The 26,882-nt window shown below is 46.1% G+C and overlaps 1 protein-coding gene across 1 annotated transcript in view; it reads left to right on the forward strand.

Annotated features, from left to right (window-relative positions):
• TULP4 (TUB like protein 4) overlaps positions 1 to 24,036 on the forward strand; it is a 228,274-nt gene extending 204,238 nt beyond the window's left edge. Inside the window, exons 8-15 of the mRNA XM_041742669.1 lie at positions 1,715 to 1,939; positions 2,970 to 3,204; positions 7,648 to 7,792; positions 10,415 to 10,559; positions 11,879 to 11,972; positions 15,783 to 15,926; positions 18,378 to 20,893; positions 22,858 to 24,036. Coding sequence (XP_041598603.1) covers positions 1,715 to 1,939; positions 2,970 to 3,204; positions 7,648 to 7,792; positions 10,415 to 10,559; positions 11,879 to 11,972; positions 15,783 to 15,926; positions 18,378 to 20,893; positions 22,858 to 22,974 — 3,621 coding nt within the window. The 3' untranslated portion in view covers positions 22,975 to 24,036. The remainder of the gene's footprint in view (positions 1 to 1,714; positions 1,940 to 2,969; positions 3,205 to 7,647; positions 7,793 to 10,414; positions 10,560 to 11,878; positions 11,973 to 15,782; positions 15,927 to 18,377; positions 20,894 to 22,857) is intronic.
• The last annotated feature ends 2,846 nt before the right edge of the window (positions 24,037 to 26,882 follow it).

Below are 26,882 nucleotides of genomic sequence, written 5' to 3' on the forward strand. Positions count from 1 at the left end.
AAGAATGATGGCTTCCCTGGATATTCGCTGTAGCAAGGCACTTATCCTCTCTGAGTGTCAAGTTCCTGGTGTGGTAAATGGGAGTAGTGACCTACATGGCAGGAGTGAAAGGATGAAATGAGATGCTGTATGTGCTCATGAAGCTGTAAGAGAGAATTTTCATACACTTTGAAAGTCTGTGTAAGTGGTTTAAATTTCTTTGTACAAAGATACAAGAGACAAATACTTATCATAAAGATGATTTTATGTAAGATCCTCCCAAAACATGTATTAACTGCTACTATGAAATGCAGAAGGGAGGACAGAGGGGACAGGAAGATAAATATATAACCTGCACTTACGGGGGGTTGTGCATTATCTACTTTGTCTATGATAGTAATTACGGCTTACTCTAAATTAACCAGCCTTCTGTGGGGTCTACCCCACATGTGGGATCCTCTTGTAAGGAGGCCCAAGTGGAAGTACTCTGGACGCCCACACACTTGACTTCCCAGCTCCATGGTCCTCCTCCAGGGGCCATGGCTCGGGTACCAACCCACCCTGCCCGGGCTCACAGACTTGGAAAGAGAAAATGGAGTTATCTTCAGCCTGTGTTTTGTTTTGAAGTTGAAACCAGGATTAGCTAACCCTGGAGGCTATTTTAAGCAAGTGTCTTCATTGTCACTAAAGTGTTGTGAAAATTCTGCTCCCATCACTCCTGTAATAGACCTGACACCCCACTTCTGATCTTTGCAGTCCCTCAAGACTTCCCTAAATTAGAGCCCCATCCAGTTGGACAGGAATGAACCAATTCTCCCTTGGCTTCCTGGTCACAGCCTTCCACCTCCTCCTTTCTTCCGTGGTGGATCTTACTTAGCTCATACCCCTGAGCCTTGGAGTTTGTTTAATACAACTAGTTTCTGACTTCCATATTTGGATTTCAGCTTATCCTTTCAAAACAGTGGTAGCTGCAACTCCCAGAAATGGCCACTGCAGGAACTGCATGTCCCCCCGCCACTGTCTTCTTCCCCAATAGCTTTCTGCTTTCTTCCTCTGGCCCTTAGCTCGAGGGCAGCTGAGGGTGCCTGTGATACAGGATCTGTGGGTGATAGCCTATGACAGGTCTCAGAAGCACCTTTGACATCTTCTCTCTCCTTTAGTCCTCACAGCTCCCATTTCACTCTTGAGAACATAGGAGATATCCTAGGGCTGTATAGCAGTCCCCAGGTCACACAGCATGTGAGTCTAGCTGCAGGGTCGATTTCACTTAGAAATGCTCCTTGTTGAGACAGAAGGGAAGGGCTTCTGGTCTACCTCCTCACCACCTCCCCAAGCCACAGGAGTGACCACTGGTTTCTCAGGGATCCAGATAACCAGAGTTTCAGTAAGGAATGTGAGTTACTGTACCCCAAGGTAAGTGCATCTTCTAATAGAGACATCATTACACAGAGATAAGTTGGGTTTTATGGCACTAAATCAAATGAGACAATACGCATAAAAGAACTTTGCAAAACAATTCCAGTGCTTTGCATTCTGTCCTGGGGACCCAACTGTTTTCCAATGAGAATGCTGAATTTCTGTGATGTAGTATTTCAATGTCTATTATTTTTAAAACCAATATTCTCTGAAACTATTTGGTCAGTTTATTTTGTTTGACATATGCGTGCAAGATCTTATGTACTTTACCACAAGAACAAAGCAAAGCCTAAGTGTAGCCTCCTTCACTTCCTGGCAGCGCCCCATCGTCTCCATCTGCTGGGGACACCGGGACTCGCGGCTGCTGATGGCTTCGGGACCAGCCCTATATGTGGTGCGTGTGGAGCACCGTGTGTCCAGCCTGCAGCTGCTGTGCCAGCAGGCCATCGCCAGCGCCCTTCGAGAAGACAAGGACGTCAGCAAGCTGACGTTGCCTCCCCGCCTTTGCTCTTACCTCTCCACCGCCTTCATCCCTACCATCAAGGTAAAGCCTGTCCACCCTCCTCCTTCACTTCCTCTTCCCCTTGGCTCCCTTCTCCCAGAGGGCTGGCCAGAAAGGCAGAGTCAGAGAAGGTGAGCAAGAATCCGAGAGCCAGCTTGCAAAAGTCATGTCTGCTCCTCCTTGGCTAGAGAATCTGGGTGATAAATGCTCCAAGCGTGGTCTGTCCCTGGCACCACTAGTATCCACCAAAGACTCACCTTGTGTGAGGGGCATAAGCTTTCTCGCAGCAAAGGCCATATTCAGAGGTTGATTGCCATGCCATTCTGATGATCAGCCTGCCTTGTTTAATCCTGCCTTCCTGGCAGATGCTTCAGAAAAATGGGAAACCCATTCCTAGAAGTTTGAGTAGCTTATTCCATTGCTAGCTACAGAAATGGTCAGATTGAGCCCTGTCCTAAAGATTGAGCCATATGCTGACGAGGGGTGACCGCCCCCCTGCCACCGCCCCTCAGCACACGCTGTCACTCGTCCTTTACGTGGACAGTAACTTGAGAATTAATGTGTTCATTGGTGGTGTGTGCCATAGGTCTGCCAGCTGTGGTTCAAGTGCGGGTCTCCCCACTAACATTGGGGCCTTTGCACCTTACATTCTTTCTTGTATTCTCTTGTCTGTATTCTGTCTCTGCTTCTAAGTATCAGATTGACTTGTTCAAGGTGACTTTTCCCCCAAAGAATCAGTTTTAGACTCTGTTGTGATGTCTTTTCAAATTGCTTTACAATCTCGGTCATGTACCAATTGATTCTCAACTCCAGCTGCACATTAAAATCACACAGGGAGTTTTTGAAAAACATACCTGCCCAGCCCCCTGCCCTCAAGATTCCAGTTTCATTGTTTGAGGTGGGATCCTAGCTTAAGGACTTTTTTCACGCCCCCAGGAGATTCTTATGTGCACCCACAGTTAAGAATTGCTGTTCCACAACACATGGTTAACCCTCCCGAAGCTACCAGCCAGTACTCTGTTGTAGTAACCACTGATGTCCATGTTCTTTTCTTTCCTCTTCCTGCCTCCAGCCCCCAATTCCAGATCCCAACAACATGAGAGACTTTGTCAGCTACCCCTCCGCGGGCAATGAGCGTCTGCACTGTACCATGAAGCGCACAGAGGATGACCCAGAGGTGGGCGGTCCGTGCTACACCCTCTACCTGGAGTACCTGGGTGGGCTCGTGCCCATCCTCAAGGGGCGGCGCATCAGCAAGCTGCGGCCAGAGTTTGTCATCATGGATCCCCGGACAGATAGCAAATCAGGTGGGCCTCCACACCAGAGAACCTAAGACCTTGTTTTTAGGTGTGGGTGAGGAATAGTATTCCTGACAGCCAGTCAAAGACAGTGCCTACTTACGAAATGTAAGCTGCGTGGTTTCCAAAACTGTATCGAAGCTATTCTCTGTTATTCTCTACATGTACTTTCTGATGGGTTTTACCAGCATTCTGTAAGACTTCATGTGATTGCGGCCACAGGATAGGGGAGACCTCAGCTATCCGCCAGGGGGGGAAGCTGGCACGGGCTTTCTGGGATCAATAGATTCCTCTTTTAGTTTCTTATCAGGTGTTACCAAGGGCCTTCATTACTGTTGAGACAAGCTCCAAATTAACAGTGAGGTACATCTCTGCCCTCCCAGAACAAGTGATAGAATTAAAAGCTCCAGATATTTCTCAGCCTCCTGCTAGAATCTTACTTCTGCTCCTTATTAATCCACTGTGAGCTGCTTTTTAGCTGATTACCAAGGAAGATTCCTTGCACATCCATAAAGATTTTGACCTGATGAATCACTATTCCCTTCTAAGAACCCTCTCCTGTACTGATCTTGGTTATTCGTTAGGTGTATTCCGGCCACTTGCTGCATGCTTGTCTCTGCCATCCTAGACTGTGAGCCTCTGGAGAAAAGGGGCTTTGCTGTTTCCCTTTGTACCATGGATGCTTGCCTAGTGTCCTAAGCCAGTGACGGAGTGACGGCTGAAGCCATGTGCCCCCACCAGCAGTATTTGCCAGCTCAGACATTCTGCTGCCCCCTGTGAAACCCTGCTCCTCACAGCAAGAAACACTGCCTCCTGTGTCAGTCGCCCATCACTCAGGCTGCTGCTGGTCATTGTGCCAGGCTCTGTCTGCCCCTCTGCATCCTGAGGGCCTGGACAGAGAGAACTGAGTCCTCTCTGTACCCTGGTGCCTGGCAAGCGCCTGACCTTGACACAACCTGAGTTGAAAGGGATTTGTTTCCTGGATGCACACTCCTCTCCACTTCTCACTCCTCTTTCTCCCGCCGGTCACACTGGTCTCTGCCCCTCATATCCCTGAAGCCATGGTGATATGCTGGTGTCACAGTGCGGTGGGTTCTTTCAACCTGGCGTGCTTGCTCACTCACATATTTCATACCGTTGCCCCACCTCTATCTGTTCTTCATTATTCCTTCAGCATCTCTGGCTGCATTCTGCTGTCTGTGTTACTGTATAAAATTGAGAGCAGTAAATCTGTACTTGAACACATTGGATATTAGTCCATTTGTTTGTCTTTTGATTCACACACTGAACTAGTACCAAGAGTAAGTAGAACTGAAGGCTAGTAAGGAGTTGGGTAGAAAGGAGGGGAGACAAGATTCAGAAGGAAGCAGGGCAAAGGGAGGAGAATAGGAGAGCAGTGGGTGCCGCCCTTGAAGGGGAAGGGAGGAGGGCAGTCGGTGAGGAGCAGTGCCTGGAGAGGGTGGGGTAGGTGTGCATGGGGTCGCCTTCTCCAGGAAGGAGATCGTGGTCTCTAAGGCTCCCCACCATGTGCACAAGTTTATAAAACCTGTACTCAGACTGGATGTTGAAGGGAACGGACATGAAGAGCTTGCTTCTGTCCTGGGTGCCTAAATTCCCCACTAAAAATAGGACAGAAGAAGCAGGCCAGGGGTGCTGTAGGGCACAGAGGCTGCAGCCTTCCAGACTCCGTGCCAGTCGGGAGCCTGGCCCTGTCCCAGTGCCAGCATCTCTTTACCGTTCACGTCCAGCTCATATAAAACGCAGACAGACTTAAGTGCTTGCAGTCCTCTGGGAAATAGGACGTTTTATTTTTGTAATGAAGAGAATCAAAAAGTTATAAAGCCCAGCAGCAGATCACCAGTGTGTATTCCGTGCTCCCTTGGTCTCTGGTCTCTGAGTCCCCTGTGGTTGTGAGGCCACACCGCGGTGTCTCTGCTTTCCCTGCTTTCAGGGAGTTTATAAACCCCTTTGGGTGACAAGGCAACTTAACACTTGAAAAGTTCAGTAAAAATGTCAAGATTTTAATACCTCAAGACAAAAATAGAAGCCATGTCACAAGGCAAATATGAGTAATTGCCAACCAAATGGTACGTGTAAACGGGCTCAGAGGAGGACGAGTCCTGACTTCGGGGAGTCGGGAATTTCTCGTGAGCTCATTAACTGTTTCAAGCCTGCACGTCATCACTTCTCAGAATGCAGCCCAAGGGCCACCTGCCCACCGATCACCTGAGGTTTCTATCTAAATACAGGTTGCCAGGCCTGCCCTTTATCCCCATCCAGCGAGGCCTCCAAGTCTACAGCTGCCGACACCCAGCTGCCAGTTGGGCTCCCAGAGCCTGTGACCTGCTGTTGTAGGTGTTCTCCAGGCAACTAAACAGACACCCTCCTCAAAATTACCAGTCTGTATTTCTGTAACTGAGAGTGGTTTTTTTTTGTTTGTTTTTGTTTTTAGCAAATATCTACGAATTTCTAAAAGGAATCCTTAGAGCTTTTGTCCTCCTAGAAATTCATATGCTGGGGATGCCTGGGTGGCTCAGCAGTTGAGCACTGCCTTCCGCCCAGGGTGTGATCCTGGAGTCCCAAGATCAAGTCCTACATCAGGTTCCCTACATGGAGCCTGCTTCTCTCTCTGCCTATGTTTCTGCCTCTCTCTGTGTGTCTCTCATGAATAAATAAATAAAATCTTTAAAAAAAAAATTTATATGTTGAAGCCCTTTCCTGCAATGCTACTGTATTTGGAGACAGGGCTTTCAGAGAGTGATGAAGTTGCAATGAGGCTGTCAGGGTAGAGTCTTACTCCAGGGGAATTGGTGGCCTTGTAGGAAAAGAGGTAGAGATCTTTGTCTCTACACACACACTCTTAAGGAGAGGCCATGTGAGCACACTGCGACAGGGTGGCTGACTGCAGGTCAGGACCTCATCGTGCTGGCACCCTCATCTCCGACCTTAGTCTCCAGAACAGACACCTAAGTTTCTGTGGTTGGAAGTAACCCAGTCTGTAGCATTTGGTTTCAGCAGCCCAAGTGGAGTAGGACATGAGTAAAGGAAATAAGCAAATGGCCTGCCATATAGCAGCTGTGAAATTGTGGATTAGCCAGTAGGTCAGGAGCCGAGTGAATAGCACATAACTGAATTTCCTCAGGCTGGTGAATGGGCTCTGTGCTTATGAGCACACATGAGCTTTCTGTGGATTTACATGCTTTCTGGAACCATGTCCAGGAATCTTTTGACTAAGTGATTCCTCAGGTTTATGTAAAGCGCTACTCAGGGCATGTGAATTAAGCCTTTTTATCTGACCAAACTCAGGGGACACCACCCTAGCTTGCTGTATTTGCAAGTCATGCCTTCTGATAGGGAAGTAGTTGAAGAAGAGGGTAATGTGGGCCTCAGCCAGCCTGCTTCCAGGTAGCATACCAAGCCATTCTCCTCTGCCTCCAGGGGCCTCCGATCGGTCCCTATCACAGATGTCCACTCCATATGTTCAGAAACACCAGAGATTAGTTATATTAGCAAACTCATCCTTTCAAATGTAAACAGCCCTTTTGAATGATAAACTCAAAGTCCATAAGTTATTTCATTGCAGTTGGACAATTCAGCTTTTTTATGACCTGGCAAGATTCTTGGAGCCTTGAGGGAATGAGGGTTTTGTCAGCAAAACAAAGTGATTCTGAAGCTGAGGTACCTACAGTGAAGGCAGAACAGGGTTTGGGGAGTGAAGGGACGTGAGGGGTGGGAGGGAGGCAGCAAAGGAGAAGGTTCTCAAGGAAGTGTCAGACATGACCTTCATCTATTCTGCAGTTTCATCGTGGCCCAACCTCTGTGCACACCATCTTCAGCCTTCTGCCTGGTGGCCGATGGTGAAAATTGTCTCAAGCGACTTCTGTTCAGGCACCCCCAGTAGAGCCCAGGGCTGCCACAGACGGGCCTCCTGCACAGCACTACCTTCCAGCTACTGCTCGAAGGAGGCCAGCATAAATTTATGGGAGTCCCCACAGTGGACCCAACCTGTCAGGTCTCTAGTCCAGAGCAGGCCCAAAACCAGCAGGGGCCTTGGGAGGCCTCAGGTCCGAGCCCATGAGTCAGCAAGCCCCTTGCTGGGCCTGGGTCCCCCGGCTGCCTGCAAACCCTTGTGAACCCAGATGGATGCCTGGTGTGCTGGGAGGTTCCCGCTTTGGGCGCAGTAAACACTGCCAGACTATTCTGTACATTCCAGAGGCACTGAAATTCCATGCCTGCTTTGATAACAGTAGAAGTTATTGCCTCCTTTTGCTTAGAAAATGTTACAGCATAAAAACTTTAAAGGGAAACCATACTCCGGTGCTTTCTCTTTCAACCTCTGAACTTAACATGCTGGCCTGTAGAGTCGATCCGTCCTGGAGTTTCCAGTGATAAAGATCCTCATTACTGTCTAACTGATAGCACTTCCAGACTCTACTGGTTGTGTCTCACCAGATGAAATCTACGGAAACAGCTTGATCTCTGCCATGCTGGACAGCTGCAACTGCTCAGACTCCAGTGACGTAGAACTGAGTGACGACTGGGCTGCCAAGAAATCCCCCAAAATCTCCCGAGCTAGCAAGTCACCCAAACTCCCAAGGTAATCTCACCACCCCCATCCCCTTCCCCAGGGCTGTTCTTCCTCATCTGTGCTGCTGCAGCTGTCTGCGTCATATCTGCCGCAGAATCCCATTGACGCCGACACCAGAAGAGCCCTGCAAGAGGGCATCCCTGTGCCTTTCATCTGGAAGGTTTACCGGTGACAATGACAGCTTTCCTTTCTTCTCTCCTCTGGATAGAAAAATGCACCCCTAGGAAGTTTGCTAAGCCCTCAGAACTCCTCAGGGTCTGTACTAACAGGGGGCGGCATGGGGTGGCCATAGCCCTGGCTTGCTCGTTTGCTCTCCCAATTTGAGAAAAGCAAGAAAGTTTTACAGTGAGTGTGATGTATGTAGTGCATTGGAAAGAATGCCAAATTAAATACCCTACAAAGCTATAATTGGAAATAAATCATAAACTAAAAAAAATTCATATGCCAAAGGGTTGTCCTCAAAAATGGCAGAAAACTAAGAGCGGATAGTTAAGAGCCCCCTCCACTCCTGGCTCCGCTCTCGAAGGCTCTATGACCTCATGGACGGGATTCATGACCCCGGTGCCAGTTTCTGTATCTATAGAAGGTAAAGGCTGGGCCAGATCTTCACTAAGTTCTCTTTAGCTCCAGAATTCTGTGATGCTATGCAAAATTGAGATTTAAGTCATGTGCAGACACTACCTGCCCAGACCTCAAAGACATGATTTACTGTGCAGTTGATAAAGCAGAGTATTTACCATCCAGTTGAAGATAACATTTCCATCACCCTGAAAAGTTCCACGTGCCCCTTCCCATTCTATCCCCACGCCCCACAGCAATCACTGTGGAAACTTCTGTCGCCACAGGCTAGTTTTACTTTTCTTGAACTTCACATAAATAGCACCAAACAATACATACCCCTTTTTTATTTGACTTTTTTTGCTCAAGATAATGACTGAGATTCATTTGTGTTGTGTGTATTGCTAGTTTTTCTTTCTTTGCTCGGTGATTTCCAATTTGTTTATGCTTTTTACCAATGGTTGCTCTTTGGTAGTTTCCAGTTTGGGGCTATTATAAATAAAACCATTATAGACATTCTTATACAAGACTTTTTGTGGACACGTGTGCCCATTTATCCAGGGTATAGACCTAGGAGGGGAGATGCTGGGCCATAGCACACGTTAACTTTATTGCAAACTGCCAAACAGTATTCCCAGGTGCTTGCACTGTTTGGAGTTCCTGCCAGCAGCGCCCAGTTGTACTGTCATTGTTAGAAAATAATTTTATCCATTCTGGTGGACATGTTGGGGTATCAGCATCTCTAGTGATTGCTGATGCTAACCAATTTTTCATATGCTTATTGGCCATTTGGATCTCCTCTTTTGTGAAGTGTCTGTGAAATGTTTTGCCCATTTCTTACTGAGTTTTTCTCTCTTCAGGTTGCAAGATTCTTTATGTATTCTATCTGTGAATCTTTTGGCAGAGATACCAACTGCCACGTATGTGGTCTAATACAATATGAATTTCTTCTTTTATGATTAATGCTTTTTCTGTCCTATTTAGGAAATCTTTGTCTACCCTTAGGCCATAAAGACTTTCTTTTGTTCTTTTCCAGAAACTTTGTAGTGTTAGCTTTCATACTTCAGTCTCTGATTAATTTCTGTGTATGGTGTATTTCCCATATAGATATCCAGCCACTCAAGCAGTTTGATTGATTTTTTCACCTTTAAGCTTATTAAAATTGCAAATAAAATTATGAACTTTGCTACACTTCTACAGTGTTTCAGCTCTCCCGTTTATTAAGGGAGAACATTTAACCTGGAAGCAACCAAATCTTTTGCCCGTAAATGTCCTTTCAAAGTTCCTGGATGTGGCGTCTCTGGGGCTGTCCTCCTTCCTTCTGTTTTTCCCTGTGTTGAATCCTCCTACACACAGCAACCAGACTGATTGTCCCTGTACAGGGCTTTAACCAGCTCGGTCCCACTGTCCACCCAGACTTTGGGAGTCTCGGTATCAAGCTCTCAAGCGGTATATGTAAGGCTCCATGCTTTTCTCTCACTGACTTCCATCAACCTTAACATACTCATTTTTCTAGCATTTTTCGTGAGGTAGACCAGCATTAACACGTGTCCCTGTGTTACAGAGGAACTAAAGACCAGAGATAGAATGTAGGATCAAGAGGCAGCAGAAAAAATGTAGATACACAGATTTGATTTAAATATTGTATCTGGTAAAAGGCTAGATAAGTCTGTTGAAATCCTAACATTGTGGTAGCAATTGTAAATCGTCATAAAGTGTAAAGTGAGAAATGGCTCTTCCTACCTGCTGTTTTCCCACATGCAGAAGGCATGTGGACATTACTAAATTTAACTACTAGCCAGTAGAAAGCGAACCACAGTTAATTCTATGAGGTTCCTTGTAAATGACTCACTTGGTCTGATCTCTCTGTATTTTTAATGTATATTACTCAATATGCAATTCTGTTCTTTCTTCATATTCACAAGGCAAGAGCAGGCAGGAGAGGCTCGGATAAAGGGGCCTGGCCCCTGGGGACGTGGCACCCACGGTGGCTGCCAGAGTACGGAGGTGAGGGCTGAGGCAGTGGGTGCCTCTGCCCCTGTGGGCCTGACCCTCCCGGCCTTGTGTCCACAGGATCAACATTGAGGCCCGCAAGTCTCCCAAGCTGTCCCGGGCCGCTCAGGAGATGTCCAGGTCTCCCCGGTTGCCAATGCGCAAGCCCTCCATTGGCTCGCCCAGCCTGACTCGAAGAGAGTTTCCCTTTGAAGACATCACTCAGGTAGCACCTGGGGCCCAGGCCAGTTCCATGTGTCTGATGCTCCCTTGCCCTTTGTCCCCTCCTCAGTGTATGCCTGTATGGGGGCTGAGCCCTCGGTACGTCACACCTACACTCACCACCCCAGGCTCCCTACCTGTCACTGCCATTCCAGGTCCAGGGCATAGAGAACCAGAGCTTGACTTCCTCGCCCCCACAGCCCTTTGGTCCCCCAGGACCACCCTATCACCCAGGACCTCCTTCCCACCTCAGACACCCCTCTCTTGCCACGTGAGTCTTTTCACAGGCAGCTCCGGTTGAGACATATCCACACTTCTCTCCTCTGCTCCCTCAAGCCACTTCTGACCCTTCAGTAACTCTGGTGTCCAGAGGAGTCAGTCCCTGGTCATGGCCCCACAGTCTGGCGCTGCCGTCTCTCCATCCTGGTCCCCCTCTATGCCCTATAGGCACCACAGCCTTACTGTTGACTGGCCTCTTTCTGCTTTTGTGCATTTGCTGTGCCTGGGTCACCAGGGTCACCTGGCTCACCCTCTCTGTCTCCTCTTCTTGTTTCTACCAGCATGCTTCCAGGTAGAACTTGGCCTCTGTTGCACAGGTTTCCTTCCCTGGCTCAGCCACAGCAATCCCAAAGCATCTTGTTTGTAACTCCCTTATAATATTTCTCAGTGACTTCCTTTTTTTTTTTTTTTTTTTTTTTTTCCTCAGTGACTTCCTTATCTGCAAATAATTGTAAGCCTATATCCTCCATTGGGTTCTAAGCTCTTTGAGGAGCTGTATTTTATTCATCTTTGCTATTGCTCTTATACACAAATATTCACATATGGTTTAAACATACTGATAAACTTTAAAAATTTTTTTTAATTTGATCTGAATGAGGAAACATAATTGGGTAGTTTGTGTTCAAACTGATAACAGCACAACTGGTATTTCCAGGAGAAATACCAAGGGTAAGAATGGATTCAGAGCTAGGTATACCCTCTCTAATTCAGTGATTGCAGGGGAAAGGAGAGGTGAAGAAAAATGCGCCCAGATTCACCTTTGTGACTTCTTTCACCTATACACACGAGTACACTGGGACACATCATCCTTGCTCCCAACCTGCGAATCTCAGCTCAGTGAACCCCCATTGAGAAACACATGCCTGACATGTTCTAGTTAGCTTCTGGTCTTAAAAAGGCTAGAATGATACAGAGAAAGTATTTCTAGCAGTTCCCACCTGTGACTTTTTAAAGCAAAAATGTTAGTTTTCTTAGTTCCTAAGTGATCAACAGAAAATATGAAAATAGATTGTGATTTTTTTTTTCCTTTTTTTTCCCCCACAGCACAACTATCTTGCTCAGGTCACGTCTAATATCTGGGGAACCAAGTTTAAGATTGTGGGGTTGGCTGCTTTCCTGCCAACCAACCTCGGTGCAGGTAAAAACCATGTCCTCTTCTCTGCCTGTTCTCCAAACTGGAACTGAGACTAAAAAAAGACCATTCAGATGAGCTGTTATGGCACCAGAAGATTAACATGTACTTTATTTACCTCTAAACTTTGACTCTACCCACTGTGATTTCACGAAAGTTAGAATTATTACTCAAATTGGTTTTTCGCCAGCAGGGCTTTCATTTTTTTTTTTTTTATATAAGCCCTGACTTAGGAAAAGACTGAAACCAGCTGCAATCTCTAACAAAGATTTGATAGGTTTCTGTTATTTTTATTTCTGGCCTTTCACTGCGGGCAGGTTTTGGTACCAGTATCTTTAGGTTCTGGCATCAGAAGAAGGTTGAGGAGAAAGCATTAAAGATTGTAAGAAGCTGGCTATTAATATGGCTCTTTGTGGTAAATCCTTATAGATTTCACCTAGAAGTCCTGGATAAATATTCTTTCCTTGAGAAGTTTGAGACACTGAAGGAAAAAAACTCAAGGGAGTAAAAGCTAGGCTAGAACCTGACATTCCATTCTTTTCTGTACTCCGGAGCTCAATTGAGTAGAACTAATGTGTCCTGTCTACTTGGGGATGGTGAAGGAATGAAATGACAGAAGGTCCTTTTCAAAGCAGCTTTATGCCAATAGGCACATCCTGGGTGGGCTGAGGTCATGTGCTGCCCACCCTTCTCCCCCAGCCTTGCTAGATGGCCTCATCATTTGGCACACACATATCCCTGTGGAAGGCTAGGCTTGACTGTGGGTGGTGGTCCCATATTGAATGGCTCTGCATAACCTGCTAAAATGGCTTTTGACAAAATCAGAGTCTGCCTATTAGAGTTGTTCCAGACACGGTTAGATCCTTTCAATTAAATAATTCTTGGGGCCCCTGGGTGGCTCAGCAGTTTAGTACCTGCCTTTGGTCCGGAACATTATCCTGGAGTCCCAGGATCGAGTCCCATGTTGGGCTCCCTGCAGGGAGCCTGCTTCTCCCTCTGCCTGTGTCTCTGCCTCTCTCTGTGTCTCTCATGAGTAAATAAATAAAATCTTTAAAAATAACTAACTAAATAAATAAATAAATAATTCTTGCAAACCAGATGTTATGAAGACCTATGCCCTATGTGTATCTTAAGAGACTTATTAAATTGTGCTGCATTCAGGTTTTTCATTTTGAGGTTTCTCAGATCAAAGAAAAAGAGTAAAAGTAAAACATAAAACTGCCTTAGGAGGGCAGCCCTGGTTGCCCAGCAGTTTAGCGCCACCTTCAGCCCAAGGCCTGATCCTGGAGACCTAGGATCGAGTCCCATCTCAGGCTCCCTGCATGGAGCCTGCTTGTCCTTCTGCCTGTCTCTCTCTCTCTCTCTCTCTCTCTCTCTCTCTCTCTGTCTCAAACGAATAAATAAATAAAATCTTAAAAAAAAACTGGCTTAGGAAATTAACAATAGGCTGTCCCTACACATAATGCAAAGAAATCTCTTGTAATATTGTCAACAACCTGGAATGGCTCTGATGACCACAAAAGCATATTCTTCAGTAATGCAGCCATGCCCTGCTGATGCACAAGGGGATTCTTTTTTTTTTTTAAGGTAAATACTTAGGTTGATTTTATGAGGCTTTCAGACATTAAGTTTGAGAAAGTTAGTGGTTTTCAGAATTTGTGTACATGATGACAATGAAAACAGTAAAATGAATCAAATAGTAAGACTTTTTTTTTTAACACCCTTAATAACATAGTAAGCTATGCAAACATCTATTCCTAGGTTACATTCATTTTGATCTCTTATTTTACATTTTAAACTCAGATATTTTCTTCTGAATATAGGTTACAAATAATCTTATGTATTAACTCACAGTTTTAATACCACAAAGTTGCCTGTTTTACCTTGACTATATTTTTATCATTTAGTGTAGGATATGCTTTTTAAACTAGTTACACACTTCAGTAACGTGCACCAGGGGATTCTAATCACCATGGGTGAGTATTCTCTTACTCCCATCCATATGCTGAGAACTGTAGTATATACACTGAAAAGAGGAATGGAGTCTTCATACATCTTTCCCTTCTGGATGTTGAATAGATCCACACGTTAAGTCCACAAGCACCTTGAGACAGGAGAGCCTATATGTGCCTTCAAGGTACATAGTGCTCCAGTACGAGGAATTCAAATGCCCAGGATAAAATCTTTCTGTAGGACTACAGTGAAACCATTGTCCTAATCACTGACCATTTTTTAAAAAGAGCATTTTAGCTATTACTATTCATTTGTCAAGCTAAGAGAATTTTCCACTTGATCCCTATCTCTTGGATTCGAGAAGATATGTTACATGTAGCACCCTATTAAATAATCTCTGACACTCTAATGGATTCAAAAGTGAGTACTGTTGGATATATTTTATATTGGATAGTTTGTTTCCTTCAATTAGAATTATCTGGCCCATGAAATTTTGTTTTTGATTTTTTGCTCTCCCCATTTAAAAAATATAGAATAAATTCAAAATTGAAAAGATTTGAAATGCAGTATACAGTAAAACTCTCCTCTTCATCTCTGGCCACCTAATTTTCTTCCCCCTGGAGGCAACTGATGTTATTTTTTTAATCCCTCCTGAGATTTTTTTCTTTTTTTAAGATTTTATTTATTCATGAGAGAGAAAGAGAAAGAGAAAGAGAGGCAGAGACATAGGCAAAGAGAGAAGCAGGCTCCACGCAGGGAGCCTGACATGGGACTCGATCCCGGGTCTCCAGGATCACACCCGGGGCTGAAGGTGGTACTAAACCGCTGAGCCACCCAGGCTGCCCCCTCCTGAGATTTTAAATTTGACTTTTTTTAAATCAGTCTGAACACCAAAGAATAGCATTTTAATGCATTAATTCCTTAGCTGTAGAGAACCACCCAGAATTTTAAGCCACAATTCATATTCTTTTTTGTGGGCAAGAGAGGTGAACACATAAATAAGGCCCGTGTCTTATTGGAAAAGTCTGAGCCCACAGCAGCCCAAGCCCAGCCTTATAGAGCATTGCACCAGGGAAGGCTTGCTGGGCCATGGAGTGCCAGCCAGCAGACCACTGGGCACCAGCAGAGTTTCACAAAACATGAGAATGACAATAATTCAAGAATTTCTACTTACCACACAGGGAGTTGTATTAAACATAAAAGTCGATGGCACAGTTTCATCCTGACTCTAACCTACCACGAAACCTAAATTCAGATTCATGGTTTTTAACCGATTTTGTCTCCTCTAAATATTTGAGTTGCCATCCAGGCATTGTCTTAAATGTCCATGCTGATGAAATAAAATCTTATCATGTAAAGAAACAGTGTGGAAGTTCCCTGAATCTCTATCCCGATCATGAAACTGAAGTTGTAAGTCAGGAAGACAAGAAACCCAGTCCCAAGTAAGGGCAGTGTTTTATTCTGACCTGACCCATGTCACCCATCTCTTGGGTTGCTGCAGATCCCCCTGAGCTTGGCACTCTGCTCATCTCAACTGTTTTTACTAAATTACAATTCTGACTGTAAATGAGGCTTTTAAAAAATAGATATATCCTCTCCCAGCTCATTCCAGAAAAGCATGTAAGTCTAGGACAGGTTTTTGACATTTTTAATGTGTGGTTCTGTAGATAGACCACTTGGCAAAGTGACTGGAAATCTAAAGCACGGCTGGAGTGGCCGGCAGTGTATGGGAGGGAGACGACTGTCCCCTGCCTGTGCACATCTGTCTTCTGCGGGCAGGGAGGGACCCGCACCCCCACTTCTCTTCTTGTAACTCTCCCCTCATGCATGTCCCTGTTAATGTGCTTTCCTCCTTCCCACCAGTAATCTATAAAACCAGCCTCCTGCATCTCCAGCCGCGGCAGATGACCATCTATCTCCCAGAGGTCCGGAAGATTTCCATGGACTATGTTAATTTACCTGTCTTCAACCCAAATGTTTTCAGTGAAGATGAAGATGATTTACCAGGTGTGTTCTTAGGGGGTCGTGACGGGAACAGAGTGGTAAGTAGTGGAGGATTACCATGTGTCAGTCTGTGCCCACCGCCTTGGTTTAGAAAAAAATATATAACTTCCTCAGTTGGTGGGTGTGGTGGCACATCACGGGAAAAAGGTCATGCTGTCTCCAAGCTTTGAGGGGAGCTACCGGAGCAAGGACGACACTGGTGGCCATGATAGCTCATGTCCACAGAACACTCTACCATCTTGTTTTATCTTCACAGTAATCCTGAGTTATGTGCCCCGTTAGAGAAGTTACCAGGACTGATGAGAATTCCACAAAATCAGAACTAACACCGGCTCTCGTTGGCCCTAGGCTAGCCCCCATCCTTTCAGCCCCTGCCTAGAGAGCAGCATCACTCAGTGGTCCTGCGGCACCCACAGAACCCAGTGTCTCAACCCTGCCCCATCTCCAGGACAGAAAGCCTTTACGTTCACCCATCTCTCTCCCAGTGTGCAATGCACATCTCAGTGTACAGAAGCCTGGTCTGAGTTAAAGGTTGAAATCCAGTACAAGCTTTTAAAATCCCAGTATCCAAATTTTCAAATATCTGTAGCATATTAATTTAAGTGTTCTCTAGGAGGAGGGGATCCTGTTTTGATCAACAGTACAATGATTTCTAAGTAGTCTGCCAGTTATTTCTATGTAACTGTTCTCAAAAAATACCTACCTGTAATTTTATAGATAGGAAGACTTCTCTACTTAGAACCAAACAGGGTTCTGAAAGTCTCTGGTTTCTGAGCCAGAGGAATCCTACATGAGCCACTGACTTCTTTATTTGGTGGTCCTAGAACAGGACTATGGTCCTCCCCAGGAAAGGGAAGGACACACATACCAGCTCAGGCTCTGAACTTGGGGGAGCTGTTTACCTTCTCTTAGCCCAGTTGTTTACCTTCTTCACCTGTAAAATTATTTGTATAGGACTTTCTGACAATTAGCCATCTTGGTTCTCCAGTGGTATAGCCCTCATAGGTGTAGCAGGTGTTCTAGATTATCCAAGTCCTAATAAGCAAGGTTTTGCAACCATATAAACCTGCAGTTTGGTGAAGACCTTTATAGCACGTTTCCTACAATTTCAGAATCTTGGATTCAGAAGTATCTTTTATACTTTCTCTATCACGCCCTCCCTGTGCTTCCAGATGGTGACTAACACAGCTCCCCCTAATGGTCAGCCCTTGTGCTGCTCCTCCTGTCTGGGCTTCCCAGGCAGAGTGGGGGGAGCATTTTGTCTTAGGGCTTGCACATAATGCTGGTGACAGATTCTTCTCTTTAGCAGGGAAGACACCTGCCCTCAGAACTCCTTGCAGATGAGTGAACATCTGGAGGAGGGATCTGAACAGGAATAACAAAAAACTTGAGACAGGACCTAGATTCATGTAACCAGGAGATAGTTACATCTCATTAGAAGGCCCCAAGGAGGGGAGAATCTGTGACAGGCACCAAGGGTGGGCTTAGCTTTTGATGAACTAGCAGCCTTCATTCTGTAGTTCTGGTAACAGATCAGACAGCCTTTGCAATTAGCTAGTTAAATCCTGCTTCCTGCTCATGTACTAGTTGCCACGGCACTTAAAAGGCCCAAATGAGCAATTCTCATTGCCAATGCCCAGTGGTACTCTGAGCACCTGCATGTGGTCTGTAGATCATTGCTCACATTCATACTTCATTAAATCCCCTCTGTGTACAAATAGGATATATTTACAGTGTTTTGCAGAGGGTGGCTGTACCTTACATACTGTTTGAAATGCTAAAACAGAAAAATTAGGAAATGATCCTTCCCTAATAATGCTTATTTGCCAGAAGATTTTTTCATTGGTATCTCTACTGCATTTTACATGATTCTCTTTACAAAAACTTAATTTACATATGTACTTCAGATACACATCTGCTGTGTGACATTTCCCATATTGACCAATCCATAATTGTGGATAAACCTACCCAGGACCCTAGGCATTATGAATGCTCAGTGAAGTATCATACCATACAGTAGCGCTCTTCCTGCATGAAAGAGTGGGCTATTTTATGAATTCAAGAGTAAAAATCATCTTTAAACAGTTAAGTATTTAAAAATAAAAAAAATTTTACATTAAAAAAAAGTGGTATTTGCCATGGTACCATTTAGGTACCAAATTCAGAAAGTTCAAAAGTTTATTCATTGAAAAGCTTTGACAGTGCCCTTAACCAATGGACAACCAAGCTGTCCTGCAGAACTCACAAATTACCTGTGTACACCCTCCAGAAACCTTAGAGAAACTTTATATATAACTTGTGTGAAAGGTCTGGCTTTCCCCATGCAAACACATCTCTGTCTATAACAATTGCATTATGTATGCAAAAAGGACTGGATGAGTTGAGATGTATTACTTATTATGACCCAGTTTCATGGCACTGTTTTGTAAGCAGTCCATTTTTCTTTCCTTCCAGTGACGGGAGCATCTGGTGTACCTGAGAACAATCCACCCTGCACCGTGAACATCCCTATAGCACCCATCCACAGCTCGGCGCAAGCCATGTCCCCCACTCAGAGCATAGGCTTGGTACAGTCCCTGCTGGCCAATCAGAATGTGCAGCTGGATGTCCTGACCAATCAGACCACTGCAGTAGGGACATCTGAGCACGGAAGTGATAGCGCTACCCAGTACCCAGTCTCCAACCGCTACTCCAACCCTGGCCAGGTGATCTTCGGAGGTGTGGAGATGAGCCGCATCATCCCGAACCCTGCTCAGTTGTCCCTGCCGCCGCCAACACAGGGGGCAATCCAGCTGTCGGTGGTGGACCATGGAGACCGAGACCATGACCACCTGCAGAAGGCTGCCAAGGCCCTGCGGCCAGTGGCTCAGCTGGCTGCCGAAGGGGACGCAGTGGTGTTCAGTGCCCCACAGGAGGTCCAGGTGGCGAAGATGAACCCCCCACCTCCCTACCCGGGAACCATCCCCGCTGCCCCAACCACAGCTGCGCCCCCACCCCCGCTGCCGCCCCCGCAGCCCCCAGTGGACACGTGCCTGAAGAAGGGTGACTTTTCACTGTACCCCACAGCGGCACACTACCAGACGCCCCTGGGCTATGAGAGGATCACCACCTTTGACAGCAGCGGCAACGTGGAAGAGGTGTGCCGGCCTCGGACGCGGATGCTCTGCTCCCAGAACACCTACACTCTCCCCGGCCCTGGCAGTTCAGCCACCCTGAGGCTCACCGCCACTGAGAAGAAGGTCCCCCAGCCCTGCACCAGTGCGACCCTGAACCGCTTGACAGTCCCACGCTACTCCATCCCGACGGGAGACCCACCCCCATACCCCGAAATCGCTGGCCCGCTCATGTCCGGCCGGGGCGCTGCCCAGAGGCCTGACAGTCTCATCCACGCCACACTGCGCAGGAACAACCGTGAGGTGGCACTCAAGGCAGCGCAGCTGGCCGAGCCTCCGCGGGCCCCGCTGCAGCACCCGCCCAAGCCCAAGGGCGTGGCGCAGTTCCCGGCGCGGCCCCCGCCTGCCCTGTACACCTGCAGCCAGTGCAGCAGCGGTGGCAGCGCGGGGCGGCCCGAGCCGGGCACAGGTACGGGGGGCGTGCAGCCGGGATCAGGCCTGGCACACGCCGCCAGCACCTCACCCCTGACCTCGCAGTCATCCTACAGCCTTCTGAGCCCGCCGGACGGAGGCCGCGACCGCGCCGACTACGTTAACTCGGCCTTCACTGAGGATGAGGCACTGGCCCAGCACTGTCCGGTAGAGAAGCCCTTGAGGCACCCCACGCTGAACGAAGCTGCTGTGGCCGTGAAACGGCCACCCCCTTACCAATGGGACCCTGTGCTGGGGGAGGACATTTGGGTCCCTCAGGAAAGGACAGCCCAGACTTCAGTGCCCCACCCCCTGAAACTGTCCCCTCTTATAGTAGGTCAGAGCCAGCACCTGGACGTGTCCCGAGTGCCCTTTGTCTCGCCGAAGTCTCCCGCCAGTCCTACTGCCACGTTCCAAACAGGCTATGGGATGGGAATGCCGTATCCAGGAAGCTATAACACACCCCCTATGCCAGGAGTGCAGACTCCCTGCTCCCCAAAAGATGCCCTGTCCCCAACGCAGTTTGCACCACAGGAGTCCACAGTGGTCCTACAGCCAGCCTACCCACCCAGCCTCTCCTACTGCACCTTGCCCCCCATGTATCCAGGAAGCAGCACCTGCTCAAGTTTACAGCTGCCACCTATCGCCTTGCACCCCTGGAATTCCTACAGCCCTTGCCCGCCTGTGCAGAACCCCCAGGGCACTCTGCCCCCCAAGGCACACTTGGTGGTGGAGAAGCCCCTCGTGTCCCCACCGCCCACCGACCTCCAAAACCACTTGGGTACAGAGGTGATGGTAGAGACCACAGACAACTTCCAAGAAGTCCTCTCCCTGACAGAAAGTCCAGTCCCCCAGCGGACAGAGAAGTTTGGAAAGAAGAACCGGAAACGCCTGGACAGCCGTGCCGAGGAAGGAAATGTTCAGGCCATCACCGAGGGCAAAGTGAAGAAGGAGGCAAGGACTTTGAGTGACTTTAATTCCCTGATCTCCAGCCCCCGCCTGGGGAGGGAGAAGAAGAAAGTGAAGAGTCAGAAAGACCAACTGAAGTCAAAGAAATTGAATAAGACGAATGAGTTCCAGGACAGCTCCGAGAGTGAGCCTGAGCTGTTCATCAGCGGGGATGAGCTGATGAACCAGAGCCAGGGCAGCAAGAAAGGCTGGAAGAGCAAGAGGAGCCTGAGGACGGCCAGTGAGCTAGAAGAGTTCAAGTGCCGGAAAGCCAGTGAGAAGGAAGATGGGCGGCTGGGCAGCCAGGGCTTCGTGTACGTCATGGCCAACAAGCAGCCTCTCTGGAATGAGGCCACCCAGGTGTACCAGCTGGACTTCGGGGGGCGGGTGACCCAGGAGTCGGCAAAGAACTTCCAGATTGAGCTGGAGGGGCGGCAGGTAAGAAAGCATGTCTCAGGGCCTGCCCAGAATGCCTGCTTTCTGGGCTTGACTGGTCTCTGGGGGTTTTTAAAAACCTGGTGAAGGCAGGGGGTGGGGGGGAGAGGGATCCCTGGGTGGCTCAGTGGTTTGGCGCCTGCCTTTGGCCCAGGGCGTGTGATCCTGGGGTCCCTGGGATCGGGTCCCACATCGGGTTCCCTGCGTGGAGCCTGCTTCTCCCTCTGCCTGTGTGTCTCTGCCATTCTCTCTCTCTCTCTCTCTCTCTCTCTCTCGTAAATAAAACCTTTAAAAAATAAAAATAAAAACCTGGTGAAGGGTATCAGTGCTTTGGCCTTCTAGGAGCCAATGAGAAATACAGAAAACAACTGATACCTCTTAAGTGGGGCCAATCATGGTTCTAACTTACGGTGGGCTTATTGCTAGCTTTTATTTACTTTTCATCAAAGCCACTCACGTACTGATTTTTTAAAAGTTAAATGATTCTGCGAGATCCAGGAGGAGAACCAGTAGGCTCCTGCCCAGCCCCCGGCCCACCCCCAAACCATGCTCTCCCTGTCGTGTGCTCCCCAGCTGTTTTTTCTGGCATTTGACACTCCCTTTCTAAAGGACATGTTCTCACTTCTGTTTATTGATTTTTCGGTTTTTTACATCACATATCGACTTCTTCCTGAGGAATGTGAGGGTTTGTTTTCTTCACCCCCACCACCACACATACGCATGTGAACTTCCCTTTTTCTTCCTTTGTGTAGAGTCATTGGTTATCTCATTATGCTAATGATTTACGATTTATAGCTGAGCCATGTATTATGGCTTAATTATATTTCCTTTTTTATTGTATAGTTTTCTTTTCCCTAGACATAATAATTAGCCAGTGTTTGCTCATTTCTGTGTCTTTATTACTAAGTCATTCCTTTGATTCTCTGGCATAATGTAAATCCCCTTGTGTTACATTACACACTGGGTGACTTGTCAGTTTTTCCTGCTGCAACCAGAAATGGTAGCTTTAACCCTGCTGCATAACTGTTGTTCTGGCACTATACCTCTTCCCCACCCTGGGAATTCCCTTCACCTCTCGTATTTAAATCTCATTTTCATTAGTTCACTCAACAAATACCTATTGAGCACCTGCTACTTGTTGGCAGTCTTCTAAACCTGAAGTCGGTAAATGGTGACCCACAGACCAATCCGACCTGCTGCCTCTTTTTATAAATAAAGTTTTATTAGAACACAGCCATGCCCACTCACTTAAATATTGTCTAAGGCTGCTTTTGTCATACAAGAGAAAGTTGTGGCAAAGACCCTGTAACCTATAAAGCCTAAAATGTTTGTCATCAGCCCTTCAGAGAGTTTGCCGGCCTTGCTCCAAATGCTGAAATAGAGCAATGAGGAAAATAGAGAAAGTCACTGTCCTCGTGGAGTTTACCAAAAATGAAAAGAAAAACCATAAACAAATATATGTATATAATATAGTGTTAGATGGTAACATGTGGTCACACTAAGTACTGAAATGACCAAGGAAGGCAGGCTCAGGAGATGGAGTGCCAGGGGAAGGTGGTGGACTGTGTTGTATTATCTCTGAGCAGTGACATTTGACCGTAATGATTGATGTGTCTCTTAGCCATCTATTAGCCTATGGAGTCTTTCTTATACTTTTTCTCTTCTCTGTTTCCTTGGTAAGGAAACCATTTTATTTGACCTCGGGAGCTTTCCATGCTCTGAATTTTTGCTCAGTATTTTTCCACTGCAGGTTGAATATGCCCCCCCCCACCTCCACCCTTTATTTCTGACAAACTCATAGTTAGATGAATAAGCCTGACCCAGAGTCACTTTGGTTGGCAAACTTGCCTCCTGGACTGTGCCGACTCCCTCCCTCAGGAGCCACCCTGATGTGGTTGTGTTTCCCACTTTGTTTTCTTTTCATGTCTTTGCTTCTCTGCCCGCCCCAACCCCCCCCCCCCCCCCAGGTGATGCAGTTTGGGAGGATTGACGGCAACGCGTACATTTTGGACTTCCAGTACCCCTTCTCAGCTGTGCAGGCCTTCGCAGTTGCCCTGGCCAACGTGACCCAGCGCCTGAAGTGAAAAGACTGGTGTCGGGTGAAGAGAGAAGCCTCGTCAGCGATTATGCTTGAGGAGTCACCCAGGGCCCCAGATGACTGGGGCCAGAAGACACGGACAAAACTGGAAAAATCTGTCAGGCCCGGGAGACAGACTGACCTTTAGTTGTTGTTGTTTGTTTGGGCTTTTATAATCCTTTGTTTCTCTTCTTCTTTTTAAAAAAAAAAAAAGAAAGAAAGAATACAGAAGTGTGGTATGTGGAAGCAAAGGGTGCAAGGCACCTGGTGTTCTTTAGGAAACGTAGTTGCTGTGGTAATGTCCCACTGTGTGTGCTTCTGTCAGATGCCAGGACAAGGGGCCCTTCGGAAGGAAGGTGGACCACCTTCCCGCCTGCTGTTCTTTGAGACTAGGGAGCGTGCATTATTTTCATTCTCCACACATCTAGCTTTATGACTCGTTCGTATCATAACCACTAGTGTGAAAAAAAAAAAAAAAAACTCTTTAAAAAAAGACAACCAAAAGTCCCGAAGGTACAGGTTCTCGTAGGGGGCCATTTCATTCACGTGTGTAATGTTACTTCCCCAAAGGTGACTTGACCAATGATGGGTATTGTGGCAAATGCCCTGTGTTTGACTAGTAGGAGTAGGCTTTGTGCAGGGGTGCTCTGACCAGGTATAAACAGAATTTGCTCGTGCCGATGGGGGAGGGGTGGCAGGTAAGGAAGGAGCTCCTGCACATGGACACGTGGGTGGTTTACACAGTGTGACTTAAAATAGTACAAGGGCTGTGCTTCCCTTTGGAGGATGTTTACATTGAAGACTCCACCCGTTTTATAACATGTCAGGATTCCATAGTGGTGATTGCCTTCGGGAGAAGGCAAGAGACAAAATGGAAAGATCCTGGTGTGTGGTGGGGTAGCGACCTTGTCACCCAGTGCCCTGGTGAGTCACTAGGTGCTCACTCTCTGAAAAGCAGCCTTGTCCCCTCCCCCTTTTATTGTTTAATCTGGAAAGTGTGGCAGAAGACCTGGTCTCTCACAGTGGGTAAGGGTATCGCCACACTTTCTCTCTTTAAAAATGCTGAGGATACTGATTTGAAAGCACGCCTTTCTTCTCCTCAGCCAAATTAAAATTCAGTTGACCAGAAATGTTTTCTTATAGTTAAGAAATGTAACAAAATTGTAAGCATTTGCCAGGGTATTAAAACATAGAGGTATAGTCATCTCTTTGAAAAAAAGTCCCTCAATTATATCTAGGAGGAAAAAAATGTTCTTTATTAACTGTACAGACTGTTCACTGAGGAGATAAGCCACTGGGAACACATTATTAAAATTATAGTACTTTAGATAGCTGGTTGATTTAAAAAAAAAAAAAAAACAGAAAATCTCCTGAGGTGACCTTTTCCCTCCTCCTCCTCCTCCTCTTCCTCCCTAGGGGACACCTTGGGCAGCATCCAGCCCTGATAACAAAGCCCAGCTCACTGTTGCCAGCTACCCACACCTGTGATGTTTTTAGGGCAGGAGCCCAGGAGCTGTCTACTGGCAGAGGGTCCTCAATTGGGATTGTGTTTGGAGCAGACAAATGAAAGACACTATAGAAAAGCCTTTTGAAAATATGTATTTTTACATTCCTTGTTTTGGTTTAAAAACTAGAGAAGAAACTGGCCCGTTCCTTACCCCATAGCAAGACGATATCACTCACCATTCTCTCCAAACCTTGAAGAAACACAGATGAGGACATCTCCCACCTAACATCAGAGTTTTCCATCTTATATTTTAAAATATTGAACCTGATTCTTTGTGGGTAAATTCTTCAAGAAAGAATTTAGCAGTGTATTCAGAATTATATAATTCTTTTATAGGAGTTTCTGTAGCTTGGTAAGATGTTTCATGCTTATTATTAGTTGTGCAATAATGGTTATGGCCTATTTCTAAAATAATTTAAATGCAGTTCCCCTGTTTTGTTGTCCAAGAGATAATTATTTATCTTGCTTTAATAGTGTTCTTAGGAATTATTTTGTTACTCTGTACTGGTGAGTTATGCCCATTTTATTTATTTAGAAAAATAGTGTGTTTGTAATGAGTTATTTGGTAGCAGCATATTTTGCTGTGAGAAATAAAGAGGATATGATAGAAGGTGTTTTTTCTGCTGGACAATTTGTAACTTTTCTAATTGGGAAAAAAATTCCTATTAATCCTTTAAAACTAGGTTTTGTTTTGGTTGGGGCTTTTTTTTTTTTTTTTTTTTTGCATCCTTTGGTATTGATTATATACAGAGCAGTAGATTTCTTTGAGATGACATATCCTAAAATAATATTGCCCCTTCTTTTGAACATTTTATTTTTAACTAAAAATAAAAGGTGTTATGAATGAAATGAAGAGGAAGGACGGCAGCAAAGGAAGGCATTATTGTCAGTAAGTGTCCGCTTTCCAAATTCAGGTTGGTTCTTAAGATACAGAGACCATGCAAAAATACATTTTAGAACTTTTCTTCCTAAGAGCAAATAGAGGGTAAATCCTTGGAACAAAAACTGCACAAATATATGTGTGAAGAGAAGGTCAGTGTTTGTAGCAAATCACTGAACTCTCTAAATTCTGGGCTCACTCTCCAGAAGGCCTGTTGGGCACGTGGAGACAGAGGCCTGGTCTGGGGAGGTGTGCATACCCAAGGAGCAGCAGCCGCCCACTCTGTACTCTGGCCCGAAGGAAGAAGCTGTCTCATGCAACTCATTCTTACGCGTCTGCAGCGCCTGTGATGTGGTATCTCTTAAGGTGACAGTGATGGTTTCACTTATTTTAAAGATCGTTTTCATTCCGTCTCAATTTATTAAATACTACTAAAATCAGTACTTTTAAACAGCAGAATTCTACACACTTCATGCTTATTAATAGCAACTTACAAATATTGAGATACCTCATCGAACCGCTAAAGGCATTAGCCTAGTCAACTACATAAAGAATCCATGACTTTTCGAGGGAAGTAGTGCGTAAAAAAACATAAAACCAATATTAAATTTGTTTAGACTCTAACCTCATCAAACCAAAGGCATAGATTTGTGTACAGTATATGCACTGAATGTACCTTTCTAAGAAAAATCAGTGCCGGGGAAGCAGGAAAATGTCAAGGCTCTAATGGCAGTATGAATCAGGATTTTGCAGGTTAGCCTTTTGCCCCCATGTCCATTGCCCCCTGGTTGCATGTCCCACAAAGATACGCAAAAACACATATATGCATCCTGTAATCCTCCTGACTCGGGGGTCAGACCTGCTCTGCCAGCCTCTATTTGTCTGTGAAATGAGGGGGACGACGTAGCCTGACCAAAATTCTAAACTCCCATCCAGCTTTAATAGCCTGAGGGCTCAAAATGTGACCATTTCCTCATTCCACAAACTTGGAAGGTATGTTTCAAAATAATTGCCTTTTATAGAGAAATATTTCTTTTCCAGCATTAATGAGCTATCTCATGAGTGTATACCCATGCATAAAATAATCTTTAGCAGGTTCACCTCTAGAAACAACTGCTTTTGGAACACTGTTTGTTCGCATAAAATCACACAAAAGCACCTATTCCAGGTAAGACACAGGAACCTCCCCATGTGTGCCCTGCTCCATGGACACCCTAGAGAACAGCCTGAAAATAAGTCACCATTTGCCCCAAAAAACTATAGAGTGGGTTGAGAAAAGAACAAAGGAGAACATGCCCAGGCTGGTTTGAATTCTTGAGTGTGTTCAACAGTGTGACACTATCTTCAAGTTGAAAAGATTTTTTGAAAGGAACCCATCGTGTCCCTGTGTGGGCTGTCTATCCGCTGGCCAAGTCAATAGTTGTGAACAAGTTCCTTAAGACAAAATGTATCAAAAATGTTTGAGTTCCTGGGATTTTGTAATAGCACACAACTCGGATCTCGGATCTCGTCACCATCTGTATTTCCT

The sequence above is a fragment of the Vulpes lagopus genome, chromosome 2, assembly GCF_018345385.1.
Source record: "Vulpes lagopus strain Blue_001 chromosome 2, ASM1834538v1, whole genome shotgun sequence".
Classification (NCBI taxonomy): domain Eukaryota; kingdom Metazoa; phylum Chordata; class Mammalia; order Carnivora; family Canidae; genus Vulpes; species Vulpes lagopus.